This window comes from Pleuronectes platessa, chromosome 10 (genome assembly GCF_947347685.1).
Source record: "Pleuronectes platessa chromosome 10, fPlePla1.1, whole genome shotgun sequence".
Lineage (NCBI taxonomy): Eukaryota > Metazoa > Chordata > Actinopteri > Pleuronectiformes > Pleuronectidae > Pleuronectes > Pleuronectes platessa.
In genome coordinates, this window is record NC_070635.1 from 6058460 (window position 1) to 6075837 (window position 17378).

Genomic DNA, 17378 nt, shown 5'->3' on the forward strand with positions numbered 1-17378 from the left:
ACTGGTGGAGATCGACGCCCAGTTTCACACGTCAAGGTGGTTGGAAGTTATTTTGCTGATCCCCTGAGCGTGTTTTTTCAGTTGGTGAGATTACATCTTGTGGTTTCAGGTCATCACACTGCGTTGACGTTGAACGTGTGGGTAAAACCTGACTTTCATTTCTTTACTAAACCCCCCAAGAATTACGTTCCAGCTAATTTTAAACAGAAACTGATGTCATACTACATGGGCTGGAATGAGACTAGAATAGGGAACTGGTATCTTCAAAATGCTCTCTCTCTCTCTCTCTCTCTCTCTCTCTCTCTCTCTCTCTCTCTCTCTCTCTCTCTCTCTCTCTCTCCTTATATGAACAGCCACATGTGGTTCTCTTAAAGCCACAACTAAAAAGCGTTTTAACTTCCCCACTCACTCACCAAGGACTGTCAGTTACATTTATGGGAGTGAAGCATTTTAATTTGTCACCAGTGACCTCAGTCTGATGAGTTGTGGGAATAATATTTCCAGTCACAGCTATTAGCATTATCGTCTTTAATCTGCCAATCACTTCATTAATTCATTTATTTAATGTCAGTTAATACTTAAAGGTGCCAATTAAACCGTATGAGTGGCCGTAGTGGTGACTTCTTCATAAACCAATTATAACAGGGCAGAGAAAGAATGTTTTCAAATGAGAGAAACTGAGACCTGATAATGTTTTTCTTGAAAATTGAATATGATTAATCAATAATGAAATTAGTTGATGCATAATTTTCAGTTATTATGTCTTTTAATATTCTTATACAATTGGAAAATAATTGATATTCCCTTTACAGCCTTGGGATAGACCAGGATAGAATAGATCAGATGCAACAAAACCTGTTTAACAGTTTGTTTTACAAGTTAGGAACGAGTTAGGAATAAAGCAATATGTATATAAGGTATTGTATATTATATTTCATTGAATTTGTTCATGGTTTTTCACCAACATTTGCAAATTGTGTCATAAAATCAACCAGTCCTTAGTTTTGACTGACATCAAGGAATGGCTGCCGTTTCTATCTACCTTTATCCCTCGCGCTAGAAACAGAGTTCCTCTGGGTCATGCAAATGATCTAATTAGACTTTTTATGTGGTAGCTCAGCTGAAAGCACGATCCATCTCTCAGTTAATTAGAGTGGAAACCTGCTGCAGAGGAATCCTTCCCTACGCGACGTGAGCCCCGTCAGACGCTCACTGGTAATGATGGCAGCTGAGATCTTCTGGACACAGTGAAAGTGATGGAAATGACAATGTGTCCTCTTGAGATGACACAGGTCAAAGATTGTGGCTTCTACCTGCGACAGAATAATTATTGTGCCACTGATGGAGATCACAGCACATGTGAAAATGGCATTTCCGATGATGATAATGATACAGATTTCACATAAGAACCCTTAATGATGACAGAGTACTTTTCTGACCTTTCAGGGTTTAAAGAAATTCATTCTCTGGACTGACCCCAAGCTGAATTTCTACAGATTTATCTGAAAGATGTGTTTTTATAATTGGTGTTTCCTTGGATCTGGATTGGTTGGGATTTCTACCTAAACAGACTTGTGGCTTAACAACAGTCGTGATATCGTTGCTAAGTCATGAGTACATCTGAGAGGCTGTTGCTCTTCAGCCAAGTGTCAAGTGTAACTAAAGATTTTATATAAAGATGGGCAATGCATTCCACTTTCTCCTGTTGTACAAAAATGAAGCCAGAATATCCTGGATTTGGGTGCCGCCATTTTGGAGTGTCTGACAGCGAATAAACACTCTTCAGTTTGGTCGTTGGAATACACTTACATTTTTATTATTACCACTTCCCTGCATTATTCACCAATGGAATTATTGAGCTTCATGAAAGTAGCAGTGTTTAAAAATAGGTTAAATTGGGCAACAAGTGGTGGACACTTAAACAGAAATCGTTTGTCATTTTAGCATTGCCCTTTATTTTGTCCTCCAGATAAGTCAATAGGTAACCCGTGGATTAGGGCTGCACGATATGGGCAAAATATGATATCCCGATATTTTTTGGCTGAATGGCGATATACGATATATATCTCGATATTTTCTATAGAGTGGGTTAGATGGTTTTTTTTAAGTCAAAAGCCACATGTGAGACGTTGCAAGCACTTTTAATAAAACACAGATCAGTATGACTGCAACATATATCAACATGTGATTTTGTATAGTCATTTTCACCAGAATGGAACATGGAACTCTGGCTGGCACATGCGCCAAGTGCAAGAAAGGTAAATTGAATGAACACATGAACACATGAACAGAACAGTTTTTATGCTTCTTAACAAAATAAATAAAATCTTTAAATCTCTTTGACAAATTATGTGGTGCCAACATCTAACATTGTGTGAAATAACAAATATATTAAATAGTTTTAATTAAATGAAAAGGGTTAAGATTTTTCTTCTCCTACAGCTGTGCAAAGAACAAGAATGTAAACAGAACAAAATTACCAACAGAACAGGCCAAAAAAACGTTTCTCATTTGCAGTGCTCTTATATTTTACAGGTTTTGTGCAAGGAAAACTAGTCTATCAACCGCCTCAGGCTTCAGGGATGCCCTGTGACAGTTGACAATGTTGCCGCTGCAACTGAAAACCCTTTCAGAAGGGGAACTGGTTGCTGGTGCGCAAAGGTACTTTTTTGCCAGGAGGCTCAGTGCTGGAAAAATATCGGCATGCATCTTCCACCATTGGAGAGGATCTGTGTCGTGGTCGATGATAGCTGACTGTAAGTAGCTTGTAAGCTCACTTTCAATCGCCTCCCTCTGTGTCAGCCTGGTGTTGGTGGCTGTGCTCTGCTTGAAGAAGCTGGCCAGTGACTTCTTCTTTGTGGATGGTGGTGGCATTCCTGGTTCCTCTGCCACAGGGCCAGCCGGGTCCGGCTTACCGCCGCCCAAATCAGCCTGCAAGGCCTCCACCTCCAACACAGCTCTGTGTTTCAGTGCCTCAACTCTTTCACCTGGGATGTATTGGACCCTGAAACGTGGATCCGCAAGTGATGCCATATCCAAAAGGTCACTTGTGTCTGGGTCAGCATACTTGGCATTAAGGTAATCCAAGATTCTGGTCTTGATCGACCTACACAGCTCACTATCATCCTCTTCCCGTATTAGGAGACTTGAGTTGAAGAGGTGTAGCACAGGCCTGACGTAGGAGAGGGTGACATACTCTTCACCGGAGAGAGCGTCTGTGAAGTCATGAAGGGGCTTCAGGACTTTCTGGACTGCCTGCAGGACCTCTACGTCCTGCCAGTTAAGGACAAGATGTCTCGACTTCTTGTCAGCAAACAGGACTTTGGAGAGGGCTGCCTCTTGCTCCAGGACCCTGCTGATCATCTGCTGTCTCGATCCCCAACGTGTGGCTGACTCTGTGATGAGCTGGTGAGTCGGTAGACCCAGCTGAATCTGCACCTCAGCCAATTCTCTCCTCCGTTTCCAGCTATAGGAAAAGCTGCTGACCATTTTCTTGCACAGCGCAATGCACCTTGTGATGCGGTGATCATCCATGCCATGTCCTGAAATAAAATTGTTAAATATTTTAAATCATTTACTTTTTCATTTAACCTTTTAATTTAAACAATGTCTTAGAAACCTGTTAAGTAGAGTACGCCGTGTTATTTTATTTTGTTTTTGTATTCACTTTTTCAATTGTGTGTTCATGTTCTTTAATAGAAAACATTTAAAATAAAAGTATTTAAAAAATGTAATTCTTCTTTGATTTTTATTATCTAAAAAAGGAAGATCACCTGTGTTTAAGAGGGAGGTGTGTGATTTAGATTTTATGTCAAATTCAAACACCATTTAACTGTGTGAAAAAGTTGTTATGGCAAACAACCGTTTTAAAGCATGCACACATTTTCTCTTCCCTGTAACTATTACTTTGCCATTGTACTCACCAATGGCCAAATGAAGTCGGTGACCAAAGCATTGCATCCTCAGCCATTTTAGCAGTTGGGCCGCTTTAACAACGTTGCTCCCGTTGTCGGTGGTTATGGCCACCAGCCGCTTTTCCTCCAGCTTCCAGTTTGAGAGCGCATCCTGCAGGGCTTCAGCGATGTGCTCTCCGGTGTGATCTTGAGGAAAGTAGCTGGTTTGGAGGCACGCCGACTCCATTCTCCAGTCCTCGATAAAATGAACTGTCAATGACATATACGGCTCGCAGGTCCTACTGGACCACATGTCGGTAGTGACCGCAAAATATTTTACTGTTGCGAGCCGGGCTGTCAGCTTTTGCCTGAGAGTGGTGTACATCTCTGGCAGCACTTCTTCAGAGAAATAGTTTCGATTTGGCAAATTGTACCTTGGGTCCATTGTTCGGAGCAACTTTTTGAAACCATCCTGGGCGACCGTTGCGACCGGGACCATGTCTTTTGCAATGTGGTAGGCTACCGCTTTAGTGATCTCACGCCACTTTGCGGTTTTCTTGTCATATGGCTCACCACGAGTGAAGGATTCTTGCAATAGACATTGTTTTGGGGCAGCCGCAGAAGATGCTTTCGCGGTCGGTGATGCAGCAGCAGCAGCACAGCCACGGAGTTTCACACATTCCTCGTATTGCACTTTGTGCCGCTGCTGCAAATGGTGGAAAAGATTGGTCGTGCTTCCACTTTTGGACGCAACTGTTTTGTTGCATTCCCTACAGATGACCTGCAGCTGCTGCTCATCTTTTTTTTTAAAACCAAACCATTTCCATATGATGGAGCCGTTGTTTCTCCTTTTAGAAACAATTTCGTCTCGCTCCGCCGTCTCGTTTTTTTTATCGGGATCCTCCATGCTTGATTTGTTGTGAGGGGGTGGTGGGGGCGGGAACGACGCGTCTTTGCAATCGGCACGTTCGGAACGACAGAGTGGGAGGGGTCGCGGTTGCGCTCACAGTCTCCCAAGGCAAACGCAGACGCTTGAGGCGAAACTGACCATTTTAACGCATATATCGATATAAACGATATTGTCAAATCTTGTATCCCCGTGGAAATTATATCGATATATCGTACATAGCCGATATATCCTGCAGCCCTACCGTGGATATATTTTCAACCTGCACTGTCTCTAGTATATTGCCCCATAAATCCTCACTGTGCTAAATCATAGTCCTTAATAAAGGGCAGATGTTAAAGGCCATATTCTTAGATCTAAAGTTATGATTCAACTGTTGTAAGAACACTTAATCCAGTGTGTATGGCTGGCTATAAAGCATCTGTGGCAGTCTAGGCACTTGCGCTCTCAAAAGAAGACTTAGGCTTATGGAAGAAGATAAGTGAAGGTAAATGAAAACCAGACCCATCTCTAGGGAGGGGGATGTGTGTGTGTGTGTACAGTTAGTGACTATATGCTGACTGGTCCATTCAGCATCTGCTCCAGCTTCTGCCCATTTTTCTGTATTTTAGCTGCACGAAAACATGAATGTATTATTTTAGTTTCTAGACTCATTCAGGACACAGAGCTTTGAGAATGTATTATTAGACATTTTTGGAGAAGCAAATAGAGTCATGTGGAGGCAGAGACTGTCAACCTTTAAACATACAAGAACTCCTGAGGGCATTTTCTTCAGAAAGAACATGAAAATGCATAAAATACTAAACTAATCTGCTGTTTTATTCAGCATCACCGGCCTTTTTTCTCAACCAGAACTGTTGAAAAGTAGATGGGGAAAACTAAACATGTGTTTGTGTCGTGTGTTTTCTCTTTGTTGTGACTGTTTTGGCTTCTTGAATGCTGTTGACGCTATTTGTTAACTTGTCTGTGAGTACTTTTGCTTCCGTAACCCAAAGTCAGATAGCACCACAACTGCCTATAGTCACTAGAACAACCTTCTCTCATTTAGATTCCAGAGTCGTGGCTCATTTGGAAATAAATATATTTGGTGCAAAACGCAGGCCCTCTTTTGAGTAGCTTTGTTTTTGTTTTCAGATTTGCTAGCATTGATGGAACAATAATTGGTTTCTCGGGTGACACGTCACGTATTCTACCCTTTTTATGTTAATAGGCGACGTAATTAGCTGTTATTGCTTCGTAAATTGCTACAGAAAACTGAACAACCCATTACACGCAATCAATGCCCTTTACTACTTCTTCCAGGTTCCAATGATAATAAAGAAAACCTTCTGAAAAACAATATGAAACCTACGCAGAAGTTCAACTGGAGAAGTGGTTGTGTGGTTGCCATTTGTTAAATGATGTAAAAAACGAAATGCAGCAGGAAATCAACTGTTTAATGGGGCTGTCTGGACTTTTCCCCGGCTTCGGCCTGTTAGTCAGCACAGCACTGACAGTGAGTGTGTTTTCAGTGTTTCTTATCGTAAATAAATGAACAGATTTCAACAGTTTAAACTGAATCTGACAGACCACCGGAGCATGTTAACATGGTGTGTGTGTGTGTGTGTGTGTTGCTCAATACCTGGGCTGAATGGCACTGTGTTGTGTGCAGATCTTGAAGAAATGACAAGCTGTGATTTTTGCAAATGGTTTTCCTTGTTTGACATCTAGGTTGCTGTAGCAGGAACATTTTGCTGTAATTACATTAGATGGGAAGATATTAACTGTTTAAGCAAAGGGCACAGGAATCAGGATTACAAATGGGTGTTCGAGACGTTCTCAAGAATTGCATCAGAAGGTCGAAAATGTAGATCCTATGAAAAATTGCAATTACTTTAAACCTTTTAAAAAGTAATTTAGAAGATTCTAGCCTGGAAGGGTGTCTAACACTGATTGGCATGAAGGACCAATTATTTTTCTGTAATCTACAGTATAGCTCTATGCCTCTGATGCAATTACTGCTGTAAATTAAAGCTTCCTTATCTAATTTCCACCTGAAATGGGATGTAACATAATGTGCCCTTTGTACAGATTGGCAACGATGTCAATGTATAATTGAAACTAGTAATTACTAATTAGTAGTTGTATTTATTTCCGATCAAGGCAAGACTATGTTTTAACAGCTGATGAGTAAAACATGGAGGGAGTTGTGTATCCTGATTTGTGGATCTGTTCATGGAAAAAGACAATTTTATAAAAAGATGACAATAAGGTAATTGTTTAAAAAATTCAGCTTCAACGTGACCTTTTGACCTCAGCTCTCCATCAGACGTATTATGAATAGCGCTGATATGAAATATTACATTCATTAGTGATAATGAATTTATCAACGTGAAGAAGAGTCTTCAATGAGTCTCATCTGTGTTCCCAAGCTATCACAGCTCACCTGTAAGGGGTTGTGTTTTTACTCGACTTGGTTTTGAAGCAGAACTGCTCTCACGCCCAGGGTTCTGTTGGCCTTGGGGAACCAACTTTTTTTTTTTAGCAGGGAAGACGGCACTTGAGTGAACTTACGATGCTAAAGGAGCTAACAGAGCAGAAAAGCCCCGACCAAAACAAACAAAGGGCTCTCGTTAGGCTCCGGGCTGCCACAGGCAAACCGAGCTGACAGTGGAGGAGTTGACCCTCGACCAAAAGCACTATTCGTATTAATGCAAAAGTGTTTGTTCCAAGGTTTGGTATGATTCACTCGCTCCCTGTGGCATCACATACCGATTCGCCCGCCACATCCCGTCTGAGAGGAGGGATGTTGTTTAGGACCTGTCTGCCGATGGCTTGAGTTTATATTCAGAGGAAAGGCACATTTGAACGACTGCTCTGAGGTGGACGTGACACTAAACGAGTTTGAGACCAGACAATTTCAGGTCACCTTATCACTATTGATTTATCTTGACTGGTTATTATGGCATTGATCATCAATCGTTGGTCAATAAAATGTCAGAAAATAGCAACAAATGGATTTGGAAAAATTGCAGGGTGACCTTCTCAGATTGGGTTTTGTACAGCGGATGGATAAAACAATTTAATTGACCTATTCGACAAAGTCAAACAGCAAATTCTCGCGAGCTGGGAAATCTCAACAAAAAACAAAATGACCGATTGACAGTTTATTTTTGTACTTATCTTCATTCAGGGAAGATTGCCTCTGCTTTTGTTTGATTACTTTATTTTCAGTCATTTATATTTTGCCGACCTCTGTTATTATGCAAGTTGATGGACTTTTACTTGCTGCACACTCTTCACTCTGCGATTTGATAGACTCAAAACAACAGGGGCTGTTATAGAAATTGGCTCAAGCTCTCCCCCGCGACCCCCATGCAAGGATAAGTGCTACAGATAATGGATGGATTGATGTGAGGTATTAACATCGTTGGGTTTGGACTTGTTTACAACCTCTTAGCTACTTTCTGTTGTAGTTTTTAAAGCACTCAATTTGCCCATTACTGTGACATGCTTCACTAATTTCGGCACGATTACATTTGCAGAATGAGAACCTGTTTTGTAAAAGAGCATCTGTCCCAAAAAAATGCACCCAGAAGAAGTAATTGATTTTGATAAAGCACGAGCTACGGCTGATATCTTGTGTTTATCTGTGTATATGCCCACTGTCACTTCAGGCTACTTGGTAATCTTCCATATTTTGAGGTTATCTAAGGGTACTTACTTTGGGCAATTCATCTACCCCTCCCTGTGAGCTGAACTCATTTATCCAGTGCTCACATTAATAATGTATAGTGAGTGTGAACGAAGGGGAGTCTTTGCTTTCTTGTTGTAGGCCTTATCTTTTATCTCCTCCTCCTCCGGATCTACAGTTTTGTTGCATTGCTCAACACACATTGTTTTGTATTTATTTCGCATCGTTCTCTCTCTCTCTTTTGTCTCTTTCACTTCCCGACTGCCTTCATCTGTCTTTTCCAATCGGACTCTGTTGCTCCGACTCTGGCATCTGCTGGCTTGTTGTTTAGACTGTCCTTCTGTACAAGTAATACTTTGCTACTGTGCAACTGCACTGTGCTTGTCAAGGGAGAGAGAAAGGGAAAGAGAGGTTCTTTTTTTCACGTTTGGCTGACTCCCATCATCTGCCCAGTGAAACCGATGGATCCCCTGGCGAACAGTGCTCATGTTAGGATATATTATTATCATCGCAGGTTAGAGGCCGTGCTGATTCACTCGCTAGTATTATAATCTGGGCTGGATGTCTCTTGGCTTCTTTTCCAGTAACGACATAGACACCGACTGTGATTATTTAGTTCATCTGGAATGTAAAACATGAAAAGTTAGGGCAGGCTGCTTGGCTCTGCGTTGCACCGTACTCGGGCATGATGAAGCTAATTATGCAAAACCGAGTGATTATTCGCTTGCAGCAATTTATTCACTGGATAAGACGGTGTGAGTCTGATAGCTTTGGTGTAGTTTGGGACTAGATGTGTGAAGAATACTACCGGGCATGCAGCTCATTGGAACAGGGTATGCTGCTTGTTGCTCAGTATGTAGGTGTTCCAGATACGCAACTACACCGAAGACATAGTTTTATTCATGATGCCATCAAGTTTAATTAACTGTGGAAGCCAAAATCATGAAGGAAAGTTTGATGAATTTTTCGAGCCAAAGTTCAAAGGGATGTTAAGTATTCTTCATGTGGGGAAATCTGTTAACACACTCACATTGCGGGGACTTGTCTTTCTTAGAAGTTAAACCTTGGTCAGGGTAAAGCGAGTGAGGGGAAGTAGGTCCTGCTCTTTAACATGAAGTAATTGGTGGAGATTGGGAGTTGAGGCCGGGGTTCAGTTGGGGTTAGACACTAGCTTTTAAAATGACATAAAAGCATAAAGGGATATTAAAAGCTATTTAATTGAAGGATCTGTGGCACTTGCAGGGTTAGTTTGGGGTTAAATTGCAGCACTATAAGGGGCAAGGGCAAGTGGGGACTTTGGGGTTCTGGTTTGGGCGGATAATAACTATAGTGACGGTTTGATGAAGTTTCCAGAAAATGAATGTAACTCAACGTAATCTCCTCTGACATCACGGAGACACCATTCTGTGTGTGTTTGCCTGGAGACAGCGAAACCGTATAAACCATCTCCGTCCCTAATCTCGTGCCAACAAGTAGGAAGCTCCACAACAGCTTCGGAAAGAGGCTAGCTGGCTGCTGATTAATAAGAGCTTCCACTCCCACACCATTGGGCACAGATTGAACATTACTGGATACAATCCCAGCACTATAGGCCCCACACTGAGGAGATGTTGTTGCCAGGGGATTTACAAGATCTCCTTTATTGTCTTAAAATAAATGTCCACATCTAATGTAATGTCCCGAACCCTTACGCTTAAAGGATTTATCACAAGCTATTTTTCTCATTGGGGTGTCCCACTGTTTATAGCATGTCGCCCCCCCCATTTAAGTAATGGTAAAAGGTCATGTCAGGGCCTCACACTGCAGCCATTGAGTTAAATTTTACGAGCGTTTTTAGAGACAGATCCTATAACTAGAAGTACCTTTCACCTCCTTGTTTTTTTTTTATTTGTGAAACTGCAGGAAGGAGAAGTGGAGTGATTGTATGCGAGAGTGATTAGAGTGATAGAGGGGAGAGCTAAAGCAGTATAGGGACAGTTGTTTATGGCCTGCCATCTATATGTGTCCTGTCCTACTTTATCTCTCACAGGGCTCTTTGGTGACAGTAAAACTAACCGTCAATGCAAGTTTCAAAATAAAAGATTAATAAAAGATCACCATTTCCTGATGAGTACAATGCAGAGGAGGAATCATCAGATGATATTTTGTGAAAAGAAGCAAAGTTCATGTGGCTGAGATGCAATGGAAGTAACTATCATGTTATGTAGGTCATGCTCTCAGTGTGAGGTTATGTTTGCTGCCAAAACTCAACTGCAACCGCAAAAAGCACAGCGACATTATGAAGTACATGGTTGTGGCTCACTTCTAATGACTGTACAGGGATTACTAAAGGGAAACCTGGCCAGTACACAAAATCCCTCAATTGTAACTTATAGCACATCATCTTACTTTACTCGTTTCCATCCCTAAATTATGTGTACTAAAGTTTCTGAGTGGGAGCTGGAGGATTTAGTTGAGCTAGTGTCTACTGATGCATGTGAGTCGTTTAGGGAACATCTGCAAACTGTAGCGACACAAAATAACCTAGGTTACACACTCAACCTCTAAATGCACATTTAACATGCTGCACCACACACCACAGCAAATACTAATGTACCGACAACACACCTCATGATTTTCTTTTCTCTCAAGCCCCACCATAATCTGTGATTGTTCCTTCAACATAGAAAAAGCTTATTGTTATATCTGTAAATTGAAAATTACCAAAGCAGTAATAAGTAACATAGTTAAGATGTAAACATTTTAACTTGTTGGGTGTTATGTCAATGGACTTTGCTGATACATTCAGTGGTTCAACAGAGATTAACATTTATTTGAAAATGGAAATTTGATCTTATTTCTGTATTTTAAAGTAAATATAAAGAATATATAGAATATGTTATAAAAAGTGTGCATTCTAAGAAAAGATAATCCGAAAGATAATTATCTTGCTGACGCTACATGACCTAACTACTGTAACACACGACAAACTTCAGGAGGACTAAGTTTGGTAAAAATTGTCTTGTGTGAAGTTCTGGCTTAAAGTCAGAAGAGAAAATGTACTGAGGCCTAGTAAAACAATCTTCAGCCAAGTCAGGCAGGCTGGGGTTTGTCCAAAATATGATGAAATACAGATTGTTATCATGCAGCAGGTTCGAGCAGGCACATCGGACTCAACCGTGGAATTTGAAGGCAGTGTATCTGATCTAACGCAGTGTAACTGATAGCAGCCGTTCATATACGCTACATATATATATATATTTAGATGGCAGAGCAGCTGGCTGGGCAGAGGACGGGGTCAGGTGATGAGTTGAGTTGTTGGAGGATCTTAAATTATAACTGGTGGGCAGGTGTGAATCGGTGGCAGGAGCTCGTGCCATATGCCCGGCACAGAGATCCATCAGAGGCACTTGAGGTGGAGGAGAGGCGGATGAGGCATCTGTCGCTGTCGCAGAGATTCATCGGTGTTATTTATTTATTGGCAAGTTTGTACTTTTGAGTATTGATTTTCTTCAGCGCATCCTTTTCTTTAAACTGCCACAGATTGCTCCTTAGCATCCTCCCGCCAGCAATATTAGTGCTGAATCAGCCCCTTTTTTTTCATCCACTTAACATTTGAACAAGAATGTTAATGTGCCATCGCCTCGGGGTACCTGCAGTCTCCTGACACGCATTAGCACACAGTGCTGCTTCTAAATGCTCTTTACACGCAGACAGACATGTCGTTTTTCTTCTTTTGTAGCAGTGTCTCAATCGGTTCGGCTCACATGTGATTTGAATGCAACACATCGGTTGTGTGTGCTCTAGAAACCAGTTTAGCTCATCCTCCGTACGGTTGCACACACACACACAGCGGTTTTATGACGTTCATAACCATCTCCCCCCCCCCCCTCACTTGCACTTAAATTCACGCTCTTGCGTTTCGCCGTTTTGCTTGATCTGCGTTAATGCATAGTATATTTTTTCCTGCTCTTTCTTGGAATAAATTACCGTACAGGGAATTCATTTTATCCCAACTCACGCCCCACCTCCTCGTGGACTTTGCATGGATAATTACCAGTGTGTCCAGAGCAGATTTGCACCCCACTGTGTCTAATCTCCGATCTCATTTCCTCATGTTATTTCCAATAGGCGTAAGTGACTCATCTCCATCAGCTATGGAGACATCAGTCAGTATTGGCACAGTCAAACTACCCCTGAGTGACAGATAAAACGTCTGTGCGGCTGGAAAAAGAGATGCTTGAGGTTTTTCCTACGTCTGAAGCAGGAAACAGGAAGTTGACTTGGCAGAGGCGGTGTTTGTTTTCCCCTCAGAAGATGAAGGTTATCAGTGTCAGCTGGCAATCTGTTGTTCTTCTCTCTGTCACACATTCAGCCGTATCAAGGTCAGAGGTCACCTCGCACTCATCCACACCAGCACAAACATTGTCGGAATCAGGGAGAGGAATTTCCTGCCGCCTGTTATTGACATAAGGTCCAGGAGAGCAGCTCTTGGAAAGTGCCCCTTCAGCACTTTGTTGTCATCCACCAGGGGAATGGCATTATTTTATTGGACAACACAGGGAAAACAATTGAGATTTATGAGTCATGTGGCTGCTCTCACTAAAATCCTGCTTTCCGAGCCAACGGCTAGATGTAAGTTATCGCTTTTTCACTCCTCCCTTCATCATTCACCCTTAACTTAAAATCCTCAAGCTTCCTCCTCCTCCTCTTTCTTCGACCCCCTCGTGTGCCTCCTCATTGCTCTCTGTCAATCTTTGAATTGTATGGGAGGTCTTATGAGTCCCAGGGGTCAGCGGTTTTCTGATGACTCCATGAAATGTGTGTCTCTTGCATAATTCTTGTCACTCAGAGGAAGTCTGAGTTTGGAAAAATAAAAAATCAGTTTACCAAAGTATTGGTTCTTTAAATCCTTTTTCAAATATAATTTTTTCTCATAATTTGTAAATACTATTAATGACAAGATTTCAGTGGATAAACGATACGTAAAAGCACAATTTCTATCTTGTTATCAAGTATAGAAATGATCAGATGCCTTTTTTAGTGAAGATTGTCATTTTTCGTTTTTTCTCAAACATATGTTCTCCTAATGCTTAGAAGTAAAAATTGTATCATCACAGATCTGCTGAAAAACAGAAAAACCTTGCTTGAGCTTGAGACTTTATCAGTTGACTGATAAAAATCAGCTGAAATGACCCTTTATTGTATTATATTGGTATCTCTGCAATGAAAACTTTTATTTATAGTTCTGTTTACAGTTTTATAGCTTAACTGTAAAATATCAAGTATCAATTGCATTTCAATTGCAGGGCAGGCTCTAATCCTCACAGATCTAGTTAATACCTTATTGAAGAAATGCAATACACACGGTTTCGTTTTGTAAAGTTACATATTATAACCATCATATTGGTCTTTTAAATGTGAATTTCGTTTGGTGAGCCCTGTTGAAGAAGAATTTCTGTCACTCATGTGACGGACAGTTAAGATTATTTATCTCTCTTTCCTTTTTGAGTTGTATTTCTTCTTTTATTTGAATTTTGATGTGTTGCTTTTTCGCCCCAGCTCGTTGAAATAGTCAAAACTCACTTCAGCTCTGTTATACGATGAGCACCTTGAGTACACGGGCATTAAAAAGGCATGGGACTGTGCACCACTCTCGCTCCTCTTCAAACAGTCAGAGTAGCAGGATTTCACTAGCACAATTTATTTTTGGACCGACATGAGAGCAGCCGCCAGCCTCCACACACCACCACTCACTGTGACACTGACGGTTCATAAACACAGGTTTATTCAGCTCGAATGCAAAGAAAGAAAAATAAAAAATGACAGGAAGAAAAGGCTTTCAGATAAAGAACCACAGTCGTGGAGTCGAGCAAAGCCCAAAAAGTTCATTCAGGGATATGGTGTTTGTGTGTTTATGTTATGACACTTTTCCTCTGAGGGATGTTGAACAGTGCCCTGGGACTGAATATTCTAAGAGAGACCTGACAGGCGGATGTTTTACCTCTCTGCTAAAGACAGACTCTCGCCGCAGGCGTTTTCCTGTAGATTACAGCTAAATATACAGAATGGAAAAGGAAGAAAGAGGAATGTGTTTCCCAAGTCAGCCGTGTTTCCCAAGTCTCCATTTTCCCGTCCATGGGAACAGAATATGTTCAAAAGCTAAAATGTCCCATGTGTCCTAGTGGAGGCCGAGGAAAATGACTCAGCAGGACCATCTAATCTCCCAATTCTCAGTAACGTTTTTTGCCCAATCCCAAACACACATACAGACACACACACACAAACACACACACACACGCACACACACACACACACACACACACACACACACACACACACACACACACAGAGTTTATTCCAGCACAGTTTACCCAATGGTCCTCCTGGAAAAACTGCTGCAGTGGGTTCTCGGGAGAAAAGGCCACGGTGGAAAATCGCTTTGGGGATCAATAAGGCAATTTTCTGTCAGGTCAGCGGCTGGCACTCAGGTTATTTACTCTGAGGGGGCAGCAGTGAGGGTAGGTAGTGGTGGGGGTTGTTAGACATATTGCCTTGCTTACCTCATCTCTCTCTCTGAACACTTTGATCAAGACAAACAGCTTCTGCAATGTCTGAGATCGCTCGGGAGATGCATCCCATCCTGCTGTCACTCAGTGACCCATCTGTTGGACGGCCAGGGTTGAATTCAATAGCCTGTGGCATAGTTTTGTGTATTTATAAATGACAATTTGTATTCGATTTGTTGTGTCCCTAAACCTATTTGAAGTTGAGATGGAGAATGAGAATATATTTGCCATTTTGCCTAAAGTTTCACTGAATGATTATTATAGTATTTTGAATTTGCATTATCTTCATCTGTTATGTTTTATTTTATGCAGCTGTTCATGCATTTTTATTCCTTTTAGTTACCAGTCTTTTTCTTTTCTATTTTAATGTGTATAAAATACTACTGTAATGGTGGGATCAGGATGAGTCGGCTGGGGGGGATCTTAACAGCACAAACATAATGTGGCTGAAACAGAGAATTCCTCCTTGTGATGCTTTAAACTCTCCAAGGATTAGTGAAAGGATTCCGGGACCTGACTGATCTATGTGGGGGTCGGACATTGCTGAATGCCTTCAACCTCCGTGATGAAAACCATGCTGTTTTTCACTTCCTGGATAATTCTAATGAGCGTGTGTAGTGTTGTGGATTATGCACAACCCCCTCCCCCCTAGTTGCCTGTGAAATTACAGAAATCTCAGGGGGGATGCGAGTTCAGAGGAGTTATTTATGCTCATACAGTATCTTATATTTACAGAGCCTGATATTAGATTCATTGAGTCTTAACAGCTGTTAAAAAATGTCTGGTTATCTCCATTTCAGAGGTCTGATGAAACACGCATCTGAATTTATTCAAATAGGTCAATCATGAGACACATTAATGCCATATTCATGGGCTCTGGCTCAAAGGATTATTCATGCTACATTACATATAGTGATGATGTATTCAAGGTGACTAGGAAACCTGCGATTTTCTCCAACTAATGGTTATAATCATGTCTACACTGGCGTCGGTGGAAATTTTTCCTAATGCGAAGATCATTGACCATTTCATGAAACCGTACAGCTGAATGCACAAAGAGAAACATACAATGTAAATAAGCAGACCATTCAGACATTTCAAGGATTATTCACGTCAATTTAATTTATAAATATGTTTGTGGTTTATTATGATGACAGCTCTTCATAAACCTAATGTAACCTGTACTTTGACCTTGATAAAAGTAATTTGAATATACATTTTGATTTAATGTCCCATAACGATGCCACGGCACAGTGATCGCTGTAATTGTTCAGCTTGCCAAGTGTCAGGGTCTATTTTCCCAGAGAGCCGATAGCTGAGAGTGCAGGTGAATTCAGAGCATGTCACCGAGGGTCCGTGTGTGCAATCTCACTTCAGGGATGGAGGCAGGGCCCACAGCACCAGGTGTCAGAAAGGGAGGGGGGGGTGGGGGATACCACGTAAATGGTCTGCAGAATATACTCTGGATATCACTGAGCTGTGCGATTTGCTTGCCGTGCTCAGGTGAAATGTTCTCCGAGCGGAGGTCCATCTTCTTTCCAATTACGGCGGCAGTGCCGGTGGAGTGGCCTATTTGCTTGTCAAGGCGGGCAGGGCATGGCTGGTTAGCTGGGATGCCTGGTGGTGAGGAAGGGGATGAAGGACGTGCCGATGCTCCATCTGGTTGGGCTGAGAGCACAGTTAAATTCACTGATAGATGTGGTCAGTCTCAGTTTATGCTAGTTAGCATCACAAAGCTATCAGTCCTGAGTCAGCCGGCTGAGGTTCTTAAAGAAGTCTGGCTTATTAAAACTCTAAAATAGTATAACAGGATAAAGTACAGTGAAAATACACCTCAATAACTTCTGCTTTGTAGTACAGGCCTCCTGCTAAATAAAACAGCACAATACAGTAAGGTCAAATATAAGTGATAAAAACTAGGTAGACCACAGAAAAACTATATGAAAGAACTTACTTCCTGGAAAAAATAAAGTTTTATGAAGTGATTTAAAAGAAGTAACTGAGTTTGCAAACCCAACTTCCACAGGTAAAGAGTTCACCGCTTTGGAGCTCTAACGTAAAAAAGTTTCTGTTTGTAGTGAGGTGTTGGAAAACTTCTGAGGCAGCGGCTTGGCTCACAGGGAATCTGTGATATGGGTGTAAAAGTTTAAATCAATTCTTTACCTTCCTACCTGTAAGTGTAGTACAGCAAGAATATGTCAAATGAACAAGCTGGAGGCGGGAGATGCTATTTTTGACTGAGTGAATTACAATTATCCAAATGTAATGTGTGTATGAGATAAAAGCATGGACGACACTTTCAATGGTAGTTTTGGATCAAAATAGTTTCACCTTTGCAGTGCCCCATTTGGAGAATG

General features: G+C 41.4%; 1 protein-coding gene across 4 annotated transcripts in view; it reads left to right on the forward strand.

The window, feature by feature from the left end:
• LOC128450137 (mannosyl-oligosaccharide 1,2-alpha-mannosidase IC) overlaps positions 1 to 17378 on the forward strand; it is a 167239-nt gene that overhangs the window by 11832 nt on the left and 138029 nt on the right. The window contains exon 1 of one of the 4 annotated variants that reach the window (XM_053433630.1): positions 13025 to 13087. The exons of 2 other annotated variants lie outside the window; for them this stretch is intronic. In XM_053433630.1, coding sequence (XP_053289605.1) covers positions 13040 to 13087 — 48 coding nt within the window. In that variant the 5' untranslated portion in view covers positions 13025 to 13039. Of the gene's footprint in view, positions 1 to 13024; positions 13088 to 14814; positions 14974 to 17378 lie in introns of those variants that run through there. One more of the 4 variants, XM_053433629.1, reaches the window with a different exon arrangement.